Genomic DNA, 14,597 nt, shown 5'->3' with positions numbered 1-14,597 from the left:
AGTTATTGTACTGGGGAAATCTGGAGAAAAAAAAAACCTTACAAGATTGTTTGGAAAAGTCACGCTATTCACAGAGCAGAAGATATTTTCCAAATTGACCAGGAAGAAGAGGAAGTGGAAAGTGGTTCTATATCTGCATTTTAAGACCCTGTACTGATCTTGGACAAGAACAAGGTCAAGTTCTGCTAAGAGAAGAAAACGTTCTAGAGGTGGGTGGCAATTGCAGCTGGATATGGAACACTTAGAAACTGAAATAAATTGAATGATTTCTTGTTCTATAGTCATGTTATATAATAATTGTTGCATATAGCGTGAACCTGACTCCGGGTGTGTCAGAGTGCTTTACAGATGCTACTGTGAGAAAAGTATACATGTTTTCCAGTACCTGTATAAAAGGCCACCTGAGGAGTGAATACACAAGGTGATTACAGCAATGTATGCATGATACTCTGTTGAGATTACATCATAGTTCTTTTGGGGTGGGTAAGTTGAGATCTCAATTTTTGGTTTAACAAGCCAGCTTTCAATTGGATTCCAGGCCCCATTCAAGAGTTATGTATTCCCAACTTAAATGGAAAGCAGATAAAGTGGGATGAGAACAAGGGTGATTCATTTAGAGTGTTTTGCTTCCAATGCTAGCTGAGGGTGCAACATGTTCAGCTACCTTCAGGGGAGTATGGTGTCTTTGGTTTAGCAGTGGCTTTCCATAATTTAACCTTGCCATAGATTTTCCATTGTCTAATCTAAATTAGACTAATGATTGTAGTATATTTTTAATGTCTGACTTGTGTGCATCAAAAAGTATTGTTGGCAGAGTTGAGTTGTTATTGGGTGCTTTTGCTTGAGGGTTGAGGTGAGAGTGTAGATTTGTCTTTGTCATTTATTTCCTGTGCATTCTTGGAGAATTTGTAAGCAGTTTAGTGATTACTCATTTGATCTATTAAGCCCAGGAGGATGCATAGGCTTGAATCACAATTATTAAGGGTGCTCATTACATCATCTGTTATATGAAACATGAAGGTCTACATGCCACACCTCGCTCTAATGCCAGATTAAAGATTATCAGGTAGATAGTTTGTGGATTCTTACATATTATACTGTCTCCACCAAACAATACTGGACTTTCACTAGGAAACATAGCTTGTCAAGCGGTGGAACAGTGAGTGTTTCTGTCCTAGTTATATATAGACCTCCCTCTACAGCAGTGAAGGTTGAATTGACATTCTCCATAGTGAAATACAATGAGTAATTTCTTTGAATGACACCCACACACCAGATTATTTCCAAGTAAGTAGGCATTGTGCAGGAAAGTTCAGACTTTTTAAATTTCTGCTCAAAATCTGTTTCATTTGGAATTGCTGTTGATGAGAGTAAGAAGGAAATTAGTTGTCACTTTAACAGTACTGGATTTATTTTAGACCATTTTAGCTGGATTGATCATATAAACTGAAAAATGTAGACATGGCCTAAAATTTAGTTTCTTATACTTCAAATCATCTTTACAAAGCATCTCCGGTTAGTAAATGATGTTTTGGTGGCATACATGTTTGGGTCCCCTAGGAGATTTTCTTTTCTGCAGTCATCTCTTTCTGTTGAATGCATTTTTTGGTCTCCTATTATTGTTATGATCCATGCTACAGTTGATCTCCTACTCTTGAGAGAAGGATTCTAAATTAAGGGGGAGTTTTGATAGTGTCATACAGATATAGCGTCTGTTTTGTGTGGCATACTAAAAAGAAGCTTTGAGAAAGTTATACGGAAATTACTTAACTAACCACCCAGTTTACAGTGGTGGAGAAGAGGGTCTGTAACGTTAGACTAGCTACTTTAGCAAATTAATAGGTCTAACTCAATCCTTCGACATAAGTTAATGGAAAAAGTGTAGTAAAGCTTAGAGACTGGTGTATCATCGGAATGACATCAGTGCAAGTTGAAGTCCTCCAAAAAATATTGTTGTAGGAAGGTTAGACTTTAGCAAAGGACAGAGTATCCCCTGGAGGGTGGTAAATTATATTAATTTAATCAGTCATGTAAGTGGTATGCTGCCTGTGAAGTTAGTGGAGTATGATCATTTTTCAAACGTTTTACTTGGTAAGAGTGTCTATGAATGGCTGGCAGCCATTTCCCCCCCTTTCCCCTCCAAATGACTTATCAAGTAGTCCAGGAAGTAGAAAGTAAATCATTAACAAGCTGTGAGCAAAAGAAATTGATTGAGCCACATTTGTCAAGAAAAGCAAGAAGATACTTTTAATGATGAAGGTTTAAAAACGATAAACTAGGGTAAGCCACAGATCTACAGTTGTCTAGAAAGCAGGTAAATTGCATAGGACATTATTTCATGTTATGGAAATCTCATTACAATTGATAAGGAACTCAACCCTGTCCCAGCCAAGGTGGACTTGGGTTGTTGTTACAAAATTATGTAGGATTGTTTCAGAAACCTTCAGAAGAACTCCCCTAACTCCATGTTTTGGAATCTTCTAACAATTCTAGCAACTCATCAGACGGGACAAAGGATACGGTTCTACTTGTGCTACAATGTGGTTGGGAGAGTTGTGAGTTTGGGAGAGTTGAGAGAGTAAACTGAGCTCTAGGATCACTGAGAAGCAGATTGCATTGTTTTTTTTAACCCCTTCGCTGCCAGGCCTTTTCCCCCTCCTGTGCCAGGCCTTTTTTTGCCTATTTGGGGCAGTTCGCGCTTAGGCCCTCATAACTTTTTGTCCACATAAGCTAACCAAGCCAAATTTGCGTCCTTTTTTTCCAACATCCTAGGGATTCTAGAGATACCCAGACTTTGTGGGTTCCCTTGAAGGAGGCCAAGAAATTGGCCAAAATACAGTGAAAATGTCGTTTTTTTCAAAAAAATTGGAACAAGTGGCTGCAGAAGAAGGCTTGTGGATTTCCCCCTGAAAATGGCATCAACAAAGGGTTTGCAGTGCTAAACTCAGCAGCCTCCTAGCTTTCAGGAACAGGCAGACTTGAATCAGAAAACCCAATTTTTCAACACAATTTTGGCATTTTACTGGGGCATACCCCATTTTTGCAATTTTTTGTGCTTTCAGCCTCCTTCCAGTCAGTGACAGGAATGGGCATGAAACCAATGCTGGATCCCAGAAACCTAACCATTTCTGAAAAGTAGACAAAATTCTGAATTCAGCAAGGGGTCATTTGTGTAGATCCTACAAGGGTTTCCTACAGAAAATAACAACTGAAAAAGAAAAATATTGAAATTGAGGTGAAAAAAACATAAATGTTTCTCTACGTTTTACTCTGTAACTTTTCCCTGCAATGTCAGATTATCGAAAGCAATATACCGTTACGTCTGCTGGACTCCTCTGGTTGCGGGGATATATAGGGCTTGTAGGTTCATCAAGAACCCAAGGAACCCAGAGCCAATAAATGAGCTGCACCCTGACGTGCGTTTTCATTCTATACCGGGTATACAGCAATTCATTTGCTGAAATATAAAGAGTAAAAAATTGCTATCAAGAAAACCTTTGCATTTCCAAAAAGGGCACAAGATAAGGTGCTGAGGAGCAGTGGTTATTTGCACATCTCTGAATTCCGGGGTGACCATACAAGCATGTGAATTATAGGGAATTTCTCAAATAGATGTCTTTTTTACACACTCTCCTATATTTGGAAGGAAAAAATGTAGAGAAAGACAAGGGGCAATAGCACTTGTTTTGCTAATCTATGTTCCCCCAAGTCTCCCGATAAAAATGATACCTCACTTGCGTGGGTAGGCCTAGCGCCGTGGACACATCCTAAATTTTGGAAAAAAACAGAGGTGTTTTTTGCGAAGTGCCTACCTGTAGATTTTGGCCTCTAGCTCAGCCGGCACCTAGGGAAACCTACCAAACCTGTGCATTTCTGAAAACTAGAGACCTAGGGGAATCCAAGGAGGGCTGACTTGCGGGGCTCGGACCAGGTTCTGTTACCCAGAATCCTTTGCAAACCTCAAAATTTGGCTAAAAAAACACATGTTCCTCACATTTCTGTGGCAGAAAGTTCTGGAATCTGAGAGGAGCTACAAATTTCCTTCCACCCAGCGTTCCCCCAAGTCTCCCGATAAAAATTATACCTCACTTGCGTGGGTAGGCCTAGCGCCGGCGACAGGAAACACCCCAAAGCACAACGTGGACACATCCTAAATTTTGGGAAAAAACAGAGGTGTTTTTTGCGAAGTGCCTACCTGTAGATTTTGGCCTCTAGCTCAGCCGGCACCTAGGGAAACCTACCAAACCTGTGCATTTCTGAAAACTAGAGACCTAGGGGAATCCAAGGAGGGCTGACTTGCGGGGCTCGGACCAGGTTCTGTTACCCAGAATCCTTTGCAAACCTCAAAATTTGGCTTAAAAAAACACATGTCCCTCACATTTCTGTGGCAGAAAGTTCTGGAATCTGAGAGGAGCTACAAATTTCCTTCCACCCAGCGTTCCCCCAAGTCTCCCGATAAAAATGATACCTCACTTGCGTGGGTAGGCCTAGCGCCGGCGACAGGAAACACCCCAAAGCGCAACGTGGACACATCCTAAATTTTGGAAAAAAACAGAGGTTTTTTTTGCGAAGTGCCTACCTGTAGATTTTGGCCTCTAGCTCAGCCGGCACCTAGGGAAACCTACCAAACCTGTGCATTTCTGAAAACTAGAGACCTAGGGGAATCCAAGGAGGGCTGACTTGCGGGGCTCGGACCAGGTTCTGTTACCCAGAATCCTTTGCAAACCTCAAAATTTGGCTAAAAAAAACACATGTTCCTCACATTTCTGTGGCAGAAAGTTCTGGAATCTGAGAGGAGCTACAAATTTCCTTCCACCCAGCGTTCCCCCAAGTCTCCCGATAAAAATGATACCTCACTTGCGTGGGTAGGCCTAGCGCTGGCGACAGGAAACACCCCAAAACGCAACGTGGACACATCCCATTTTTTGAAAGAAAACAGTGCCTACCTGTGGATTTTGGCCTGTAGCTCACCCGGCACCTAGGGAAACCTACCAAACCTGTGCATTTCTGAAAACTAGAGACCTAGGGGAATCCAAGATGGGGTGACTTGCGGGGCTCGGACCAGGTTCTGTTACCCAGAATCCTTTGCAAACCTCAAAATGTGGCTAAAAAAACACATGTTCCTCACATTTCTGTGGCAGAAAGTTCTGGAATCTGATAGGAGCCACAAATTTCCTTCCACCCAGCGTTCCCCTAAGTCTCTCAATAAAAATGGTACCTCACTTCTGTGGGTAGGCCTAGCGCCCACGAAAGGAAATGGCCCAAAACACAACGTGGACAGAACATATTTTTTCACAGAAAACAGAGGTGTTTTTTGCAAAGTGCCTACCTGTGGAGTTTGGCCTCTAGCGCAGCCGGCCCCGGGATGGGGGGGGCAGAAATGCCCTAAAATAAATCTGCCCCCCCCCCCCCCCCCCCCCCCCCAGCCACCACCCCCCCCCGGGAGCGACCCTTGCCTACGGGGTCGCTCCCCCTGCGTGACATTGGCGCCAAAAAACAAATCCCCGGTGCCTAGTGGTTTCTGCCCCCTTGGGGGCAGATTGACCTAAAATCGGCCAATCTGCACCCAAGGGGGGCAGAAATGGCCTCAATACAATTTGCCCCCCAGGGGAGCGACCCTTGCCTGATGGGTCGCTCCCCATCTCGAAAAAAACAAACAAACAAAAAAAAAAACACAACAAAACAATTTGCCCTGGTGCCTAGAGGGTTCTGCCCCCCCTGGGGTCAGTTCGGCCTAATAATAGGCCGATCTGCCCCCCGGGGGGGCAGAAAAGGCCTAAAATAAATTTGCCCCCCCCCAGCCTCCCCCCCCGGGAGCGACCCTTGCCTGATGGGTCGCTCCCCATCTCGAAAAAAACAAACAAACAAAAAAAAAAAAAACACAACAAAAAAATTTGCCCTGGTGCCCTGAGGGTTCTGCCCCCACCTGGGGGCAGTTCGGCCTAATAATAGGCCGATCTGCCCCCAGGGGGGGCAGAGATGGCCTAAAATAAATTTGCCCCCCCCCCACCCCCCCGGGAGCGACCCTTGCCTACGGGGTCGCTCCCCCTGCGTGACATTGGCGCCAAAAAACAAATCCCCGGTGCCTAGTGGTTTCTGCCCCCTTGGGGGCAGATTGACCTAAAATCGGCCAATCTGCCCCCAAGGGGGCAGAAATTGCCTAAATACAATTTGCCCCCCAAGGGGAGCGACCCTTGCCTGATGGGTCGCTCCCCATCTCTAAAAAAAAAAAAAAAGAAAAAAAAAAAAATTGCCCTGGCACCTAGAGGTTTCTGCCCCCCCCCCGGGGGCAGATCAGCCTAATATTAGGCCGATCTGCTCCCGGGGGGGCAGAAATGGCTTAAAATAAATTTCCCCCTCCCCAACCCCCACCCCACCCGGGAGCGACCCTTGCCTACGGGGTCGCTGCCCCTGCGTGACATTGGCGCCACAAAACAAATCCCCGGTGCCTAGTCGTTTCTGCCCCCTAAAATCGGCCAATCTGCCCCCAGGGGGGCAGAAATGGTCTAAATACAATTTGCCCCCCAGGGGAGCGACCCTTGCCTGATGGGTCGCTCCCCATCTCTAAAAAAAGAAACAACAAAAAAAAAAAAAAACACCCAAAAAAAATTTGCCCTGGCGCCTAGAGGTTTCTGCCCCCCCCAGGGGTTGCAGAAATGGCCTAAAATAAATTGCCCTCCCCCCCCCAGGGAGCGACCCTTGCCTAAGGGGTCGCTCCCTTTGCGTGAAATTCACGCAAAGAAAAAATTCCCTGGTGTCTAGTGGTTTCTACCCCCCTTGGGGGCAGATTGGCCTCATCAAAATAGGCCAATCTGCCCCCAAGGGGGGCAGAAATGGCCAAAATATAATTTTCCCCCAAGGGGAGCGACCCTTGCCTAAGGGGTCGCTCCCCACCAAAAAAAAAAAGAAATGAAACATAAAAAAAAATGGTCCCTGGTGCCTAGAGGTTTCTGCCCCCAGGGGGGCAGAAAAGGCCTTCTCAAAAAAATGCCCCCCCTGGGAGCGACCCTTGCCCAAGGGGTCGCTCCCTTTGTGTGTTTCAATAAAAAAAAAAAAATCCCTGTTGTCTAGTGGGGTTTCAAAAGCCGGATTGCAAGCAATCCGGCTTTTGAAACCCTCGGAGGGACTTCCCTTTCCCTCCGGACCTCCCAAGTGATTGAAAAAGAAATGCTTTTGCATTTCTTTTTCAATCGCGCTGGAAGCAGAGCTTCCAGCGCAACTAGGGAGGCCCCTGTGACAAATCAGCGCGCGCGCTGACGTCACAAGGGGGGTTGGGGGGGGTCGGGGGTGGAAGGGGAAGGTCTTCCCCTTCCATCCCGACTTGGGGGGGGGAAGGGGGGTGCACGGGGGGCGCGCTAGCGCGCCCCCAAGTTCCCCTGTGCCTAGGACGAGATGATCTCGTCCAAGGCACAGGGGAACTGTAGCCTTGGACGAGATCATCTCGTCCAAGGCACAGAAGGGGTTAAACTAATTGCAAGAGAGGCAAAGCATAGTCAGATGTTTACCATATCTTAACCATGTAAGAGTACCATGATGCATCAAGTAACTAATACTAATATTATGTATGGATTGATGGCTTAATTGTGAACAACTATAGGTTACTCAGTCAATGTTTGATGCCACATTAAAAGTGGACGGTCCTTATTGCAAGGTACATAGTGGAACTTGCAGGTATGCCCCAAAGATATGTATGGGTCTTCATAAATCTAGTATGCTGCTAACAATGTCAGCTCAGGTACTGTCCATCACCTCATACATTCAGTCTTATTTGTAACAGGTCTATCTATCTGTACATAGATTCACACATAGAGAAATGCAGTTTTTTCATTATGTTGATAAATAGTGACAATTACACATTTACTTTCAAAGAGATCAAATAATAGTGAATGTGACAAGAATGATGTGGGCTGGAGTAATGACGATTACTGGTAGGTAATCTAGCCTGTCTTAGTTACCTACTACTGTGACTGTTAATGAAAGAAAAGAAAATGTTACTTACTCCTAGTTTTCTGTTAGGGGTAGCTTCATAAACACCTTAAACTAATCCCTTCCTTGATAAAGTTTACAAGTGAATGGAATATATTGACCACAATGCACCCTCTAGTTGAGTAACGTTGCCAGTGGACTTCCTTAAAATGATAATACACAATTTCTCTCTGAAAACAGACTGGTTGATTGATATTTACAATTCCATTAGGAAGTATAAAGAACAGAAATTAGTGCAGTCATGTTTGTATTAAGAACAAAGTAATAAAAAAAGATATTTCGGTACCTGCATATGGGAAGAGATTTGTTTAGAATGTAATCAGTATACACGTTATGCGGATCTAATAGTGCTAGTATTTTTAATGGTGGATGATTTGCTTGAATAGCTGCTTATTATGCTGTTGCTGTAGTTTTAAAATGTAGTTGCTGCCACTGTGCCTCAGCTGAAATGGTTCATGTTTTTAATGCATAGAGATAGACGTATGTGTTCAAAGAAGTAGAATTTAAGGCAGTAATGGTAGATCTTTGTCTTGCAGTTTAACAGTTTGCATGTAGCTGCATAGTTACAGTAGTGGATTTTATTTTCAATTTTCCATCAAACTCGCTATTATAATATTTGCATTTGTTATTTACATTTTCAGCCTTTGCCTACCCTACCAACTGGTCCTAAATTAGCCAATGTGTTTAGTATAGATGTAGGAAAAGTTGATCCCGATGGAAAATCAAAAGGTAAGACATTTTGTCCGTTTCCTGTGCATGTTTTAATACTTATATACTGCCCAGGGGCAGAAGTGTCATGGCCAGCTGCCCATGGCTTTGATTATGAAAAGCATATTATGCTCTGCTTATCCCATATGTGCTACATGTGTATATTTTCTGAAGAACTTGTTACTGAAGTATAAAACGCTGCCATAACATCCAGAATGAATTACTCTTTACTTCACAGTGCATGCCTTAAGGCAGTGTGGATCTTGCTTATCAAGCTATACGAGTCCACTACTGAAACATTTTTGATGAACTCATCATCATAACCAGTTCCCTGATGGTGAGGTATATTTTTTTTTATTGCAGGTCTTATTGCTTAGTTTAGGTAAATGAGATCGCTGCACTCTCTGAATTCTTCAGGTGTAGGCAAAGCCTTGCATGAAAATAAAGTTGAAACTATTTCCGACTCTGTCACCACATTATTTCTGTTGCGATAAACTGGTGTGATAGAAATGTCTGATTCTTGCTTGCTCTCTCACAAAGGTAAAGCTTTCTAACCCAACAAGGTATTATGATTTTTTTTTTTTTTTAATATTTGTGTTTGATTTTTTAAAGGTAGCACAAATGAGCACAAACATGTACTCATATTAGGCAAGTAAACATAAATATCGCAGGAGTGTTCAGTCCAGACACAATACATTACATATTTCAATATTGTTACAGTGGGAGCAAGTAGTGATGAGGGATTTTAGGTTGTTACAATCATTAGAAATAGATCAGACATCACACCTATCTGTGGAGACTCAACTTCCTCATCAGCAGTGTCAAGGTGATGGTAGTTAATCCACCCGCCCCCAGACCTTGCAGGACTTACGTGGGCACCCCCTAGTTTTGTAAGTGACGTTCTACCTGGCCATACAGAGGTCCTTTCTCTTTCTCCATTTCAGTATAGTTGGCAACTCAGGGGCTCCCCAGTGCTCGGGCAGGTCCAGGGGTATGGAAGAAGTCTCTCCTTGTCTCCATACACCGCAGGCCCTCTGGGAAACACTGTTTTCCAGATTGTGTGAAGTCTCACACGGTCAAAGTAGACGAAATGCAGAACTTTAAGTTGAATGAGTTTTAATCTGGATTTGATTACCATTTCCTTAAGGCGGTCTCCTAATCAAGGTCCTGCAGATCGCTGAACTCCAATTCCCCTCCAGTGGTGCAAAGTCCGAGAGATCCAGGTCTATACCCTATACTCTCCATGGATGTCATAGTTGCAAGTATTTGAAATTCTGAGTCATGGAGTTGGTGATCTCTCTGGAGAGCTTGGAAGGAGATAACATCTCAGTTCTCTATAAAGTCATCCACTTTGGAAATACCAATTTAATCCCAGGTTTTAAAGCCATGGAGTTTCCCCAGTTCTTTGAAGTATGTCCCCACCCATAGTGGGGTCTCCCGCTTGACCCTAGCAGTCCACCCAATGAATTTGTTAGGTCCCTTCCAAGACTCGAGTACCATTTGAGTCGTGGGGGAAGAGTTGGCTCATGCCCTCACCACCATCACCTCCCCCCCCCCCCCCCCCCCACCCCTGCCCCCCCCCCCCCGCCGCATATAAATAGTGCTGAAAGGGATGCCTTTGAAACTGGCTCCATCCAAGTGCATAGGTAGGGTGGTCCCCTGGGGCATGGCTCCCGTCGTTTGAGGTGGGACGCTCAGTAGTAAGCCCGAACATCTGGGAGGGCAATACCCCCATTATATTGATTTTGTTGCAGTGTTTTGAGAGCTATCCTCGAAAGACAATCATACCAGAGCAAAGTCCTGAATTCCTCATCAATTGTCGCAAAGATGCACTTTTTATAGTATGGAGTATGTATAGGTATTTGGGGAGTATGACCTTCTTGAACATGGCTGCTGTTCCCAGTAGGGTGAGGGGTGGTTTCCTCCAGTGTTCTGTGTCAATCCTGAATGCTGTCTGCACTTTGAGAAGGTTCTGCTCTAGAGCCCTCTCTCGATTTAGTGTAATGTATATCCCCAGATACTGGAAAACCTCAGTCAATCCGCAGTTTCCCGGGGAGAGCCTAGGGATCTAGGTGGCCACCAGTGGGGAAAAAAGAACCGACTTGTTCCAATTTATAGTGTAACCCGAGTGGGCTCCATAACTGTCAAATAACCCGGCATGTCGCAGGGACCATCACATCTGGTCGTGTGAGGTATAGAAGAATATTGTCCACATATAGCGAAATCTTTTCTTCATCAATCGGTGAGCTGGGTGGGGGGGCATGAAAAACTGAAGTGTCTTGATGTTGATGCTCTTGGACTAGGCAGGCCAGTGGTTCCAAAACTAAAGCAAAGAGGAGGGCCAACAGGACGCAACTCTCTGGTCCCTCTCTGTATGGGAAAGTCCGCAGAGAGGACCCCATTCACCCATACTGCAGCCAGTAGGGCGTGATATAATAGCTTAACTCTTTTAAAAATTGGGGGCCAAAGCCGAATTTGTGCAGGGTCAGCATCCTAAAAGGCAAGTGGACTGAATCAAATCCCTTTTGTATATCTAATGAGAGAAAGACTAGCGGGTCAGAGCACGTCTGAGTCTCCACCAACCAGTTATGGAGTCTGCATAAATTGTACCTAGTTGATCTTCCAGGCATGAAGACAGATTTTTCTCTGCATATGAGGGGTTATAACCCTGCAAGCAGCATGGCCAGTATTGTGGATAGGATTGTGGTTTCTGTATTCAATAATGAAATGTGGTGGTATGAGATACATTTAGAGGCCGGTTTCCCCGCTTTCAGTTTAACCACTATTGTGGCTTTGCGCAGGGCTAAGGGAAATACCCCATCAACTTGGGCCTTCAGATATATATTGAGAAGGTGTGGGGGTAGTTCTGTTGTGTTTTACTTGAACTCTGCCGGGATACCGTTAGGTCTGGGTATTTTTATCTGGATTCATTTTGGCTATAGCTGCCTGTACTTTGGCCAGGAAGAGGTCCTCTTCAAGAGTAGTCTGATCTTCTATAGTCAGGGCTGGTAGCGACAGATAGTCATCTATCTCAGGCCCTCTTGCCAGCATATGCCCATCATATAGGGCTTTGTAGAAGGTAGCAAATGCTCCCACTATTTCCCTGTCCCTCCACATGGTGCACCGACCTTGGTTTGATCTGTCAGCAGCCCAACCTAGCCAGGAGTTTTCTCGCCTTTCCCTGGTGTCCTGGAGACTGTGTTGGGTAGCCAGAATTTGATTTCACACTAAAATGTGTATCTGAGCTTTATATTCCGGTTGCATGGCCTCTACCTTTCTCTGTGTAAGCTGGGTTTGGGGAATTTGCTTGTCAATTCCTCCCACTTAAGCTGTAATTCTAAGGCTTCCACCTCTCACTGCTTTCTTTTTTCTTGAAGGCTATGATATTTTAAGCTCAGTCCCGCTTAAGTGTTTTATATGCCTCCCGTAGAGTCACTACTGATGCTACTGAGTCTGTTTTCAGAGAAACAGAGCTCGGTTCCCATACCAAGCTCCTGGGCTACCGTCTCATCCCTTATTTCCCATGCATTCATTTTCCAACCCAGCCATTTCCCTCGGATCTTTGACCCTGGATGACCCAGATGGGGGCGTAGTCAGACAATCCCCTATCTAAATATTCCGCCCTTGAGATCACCCACAACTGGGATGACTATTTATGCATACCTGATTAATAAGAGTAATCCCTAGTTGTCGAGTCGTGACTACGCCACAGGTTAATGAGTCCTGGTGTCTTAACGAGCTGGGCCAAAGATGTGTGTGTCTAGTGTTGGGTGGAGAGGAACCGGACCAATCCATCTCTATAGACATAACATCATTAAAAGATCCTCCTACAGCATGAAGTGATGATTCTGTGTCCAGAAATATTCCCATAGCTTTGTCTGGTCTGCTGAAGCTGGATGGGGGGGGGAGCATAGATGCAAATGAGTGTAACATCCACTCCACCTCACAGGCATGCGCTACTGTGCAAGTCCCATTGGAATCTACCCCTGATCCCTGTAGAACAAAAAAGTGGGACTTCCTGACGATCACCATACCCCCATGGCGCAGAATTAAATCCTGCTTGTGCTAATACAGTATATCTGTTTCTTGTGTTGTGATGCTAGTCACAGTATTTTAGTTCCTTGGGGTTGTATTGTTTTACATTCTTAAATGCATGCTCACATGCTGTATTGTATGCTGTCAAAAACGGATACCATCATAGATAAGATACACTAAAATAATAGTAAATAGGTCATTTTTGTTATGGGTGCTTAGACACTTAGTGTGATATTTCAGTTTTTTTCCCTTTCTGTCAAATTGTATGGCTCTAATTAAACTATAGAAGCACATTTAATGGTTTGGTGAGCAACCACTTATTAAATGTTAGTCTGAAAAAAATGTGAAACAGTAATTGTTTAAAAATAGTTTCCAATCTTTTCCCTCAAGTCCTTGTTTAATTTGATCCGGTGCAAGGCAATGGTAAATCAAAGATCTGTGAAATGAAACCTTTACAAATACTACCCTGCGAGTAGATTCTGAAGCTGGTCTTTGCTCAAATGGAGTGAGTAATAACAGGGCTGACATGTATTCCAAGAGGTGGCCAAGGTTGTACACACAGTGAACAATATTTCCTTAGGATTCACTCAAAATACAGCATTTACAATTTACACATTTTTTTATTCAATACATCACTTTAAAGAAGAGAAATTTCGTTCAACCTTTCCACCTCTCTGGGAGTGGGTGTGGCGTTATGACCAGAGCTGCCGACTCTGGAATAGGAGCCAGGTTTGAATCCCAGCTTTTCCTCAACACCCTATGATTTTGAACAAATCACTTAAACTTAATGAACGTGACCTTGTGTAATGTAACTGGTGCTCATGTAACGCGCTCCAATACCATTGGGTTAATTTTGCACTATATAAAACTGCAAAAATAAAATTCAATTCAGCATCTGTGAATTGATAATATAAAAGAGGATTACACACAGGGATACATTTTTAAGATAAATTAGTTATGCTGCATATATAAAAGGGTATTTCCTTTACAGTGTGAACAAATCTGGGCATATGTTGGAATATTCTTTGCCTTTTTGGTCTCTTCCTTCAGTTGGGGTTTCCTAATCATGCAGGATGGTACACATTGACAAAGAAATCCAGATATGTACAATGCACCTTAGTGTGGATGACCATTTTTAGAAATGTAGATACTCTGTGTTTTATTTAACTCTGCCATTATCCTCACTCACCGTTTCTACTATAGTTAAAAGAAGCACACCATAGTTCATAGATTTTATGCAATATATACATCATTGTACGTGCTAAAGTATAAGGAAGCTTATTTATATTGTTGAGTCTCTTTGTGACAAGAATATTTAAATTTTAAATTTGCTTCACAGTTAAAGAATACTGCAGGGCCTTATTTTCCTACGAGGGTTCAAATGACGATGAACTTACTTTTAAAGAAGGGGACATAATCACTTTAATAAGTAAGGTAAGCTGCTTAAATATGTATTATCATATTTGAACATTTAAGTTGGTATGTATACATAATCCTGAGATTTGTGTCTAGTCGTAGGTATTGAGCTATCTCACATGTTGTACGTGATTTATACAAACGTTAGGAAGCACCAAATATTTTCTACCCAGTTACAGTGACTAAAACAACTCAGAACCACTCCTATGGAGCTTCATAAGAATTTAAATGTTGCAAATCATCTATTCCAGAGATTTATTACATGAGGTATTTAACCCTACAAACATTGTCCATGCGGCAATTTGCTTGTATGCCGATTTTAACGTTGATCAAAATGTTCCTCATTGTTAGAAACAACCCAGAAGCACAAGAGCTGAATCACATTTCTGACAAACTCTCAATGATTAAAATGAAGTATCCTTCTGGACATGGCAGTATTGCTGGATCCGTCT

At 43.4% G+C, this 14,597-nt stretch overlaps 1 protein-coding gene across 1 annotated transcript in view; it reads left to right on the top strand.

Annotated features, from left to right (window-relative positions):
• Positions 1-14,597, top strand: part of CD2AP (CD2 associated protein) — a 470,782-nt gene that overhangs the window by 246,667 nt on the left and 209,518 nt on the right. The window contains exons 7-8 of the mRNA XM_069236053.1: positions 8,628-8,715; positions 14,069-14,163. Of these exons, the coding sequence (XP_069092154.1) occupies positions 8,628-8,715; positions 14,069-14,163 (183 nt within the window). The remainder of the gene's footprint in view (positions 1-8,627; positions 8,716-14,068; positions 14,164-14,597) is intronic.

The sequence above is a fragment of the Pleurodeles waltl genome, chromosome 5 (assembly GCF_031143425.1).
Source record: "Pleurodeles waltl isolate 20211129_DDA chromosome 5, aPleWal1.hap1.20221129, whole genome shotgun sequence".
NCBI lineage: Eukaryota > Metazoa > Chordata > Amphibia > Caudata > Salamandridae > Pleurodeles > Pleurodeles waltl.
Note: the sequence above shows the minus strand (reverse complement) of the source record. Positions and strands in the feature narration are given on the sequence as shown.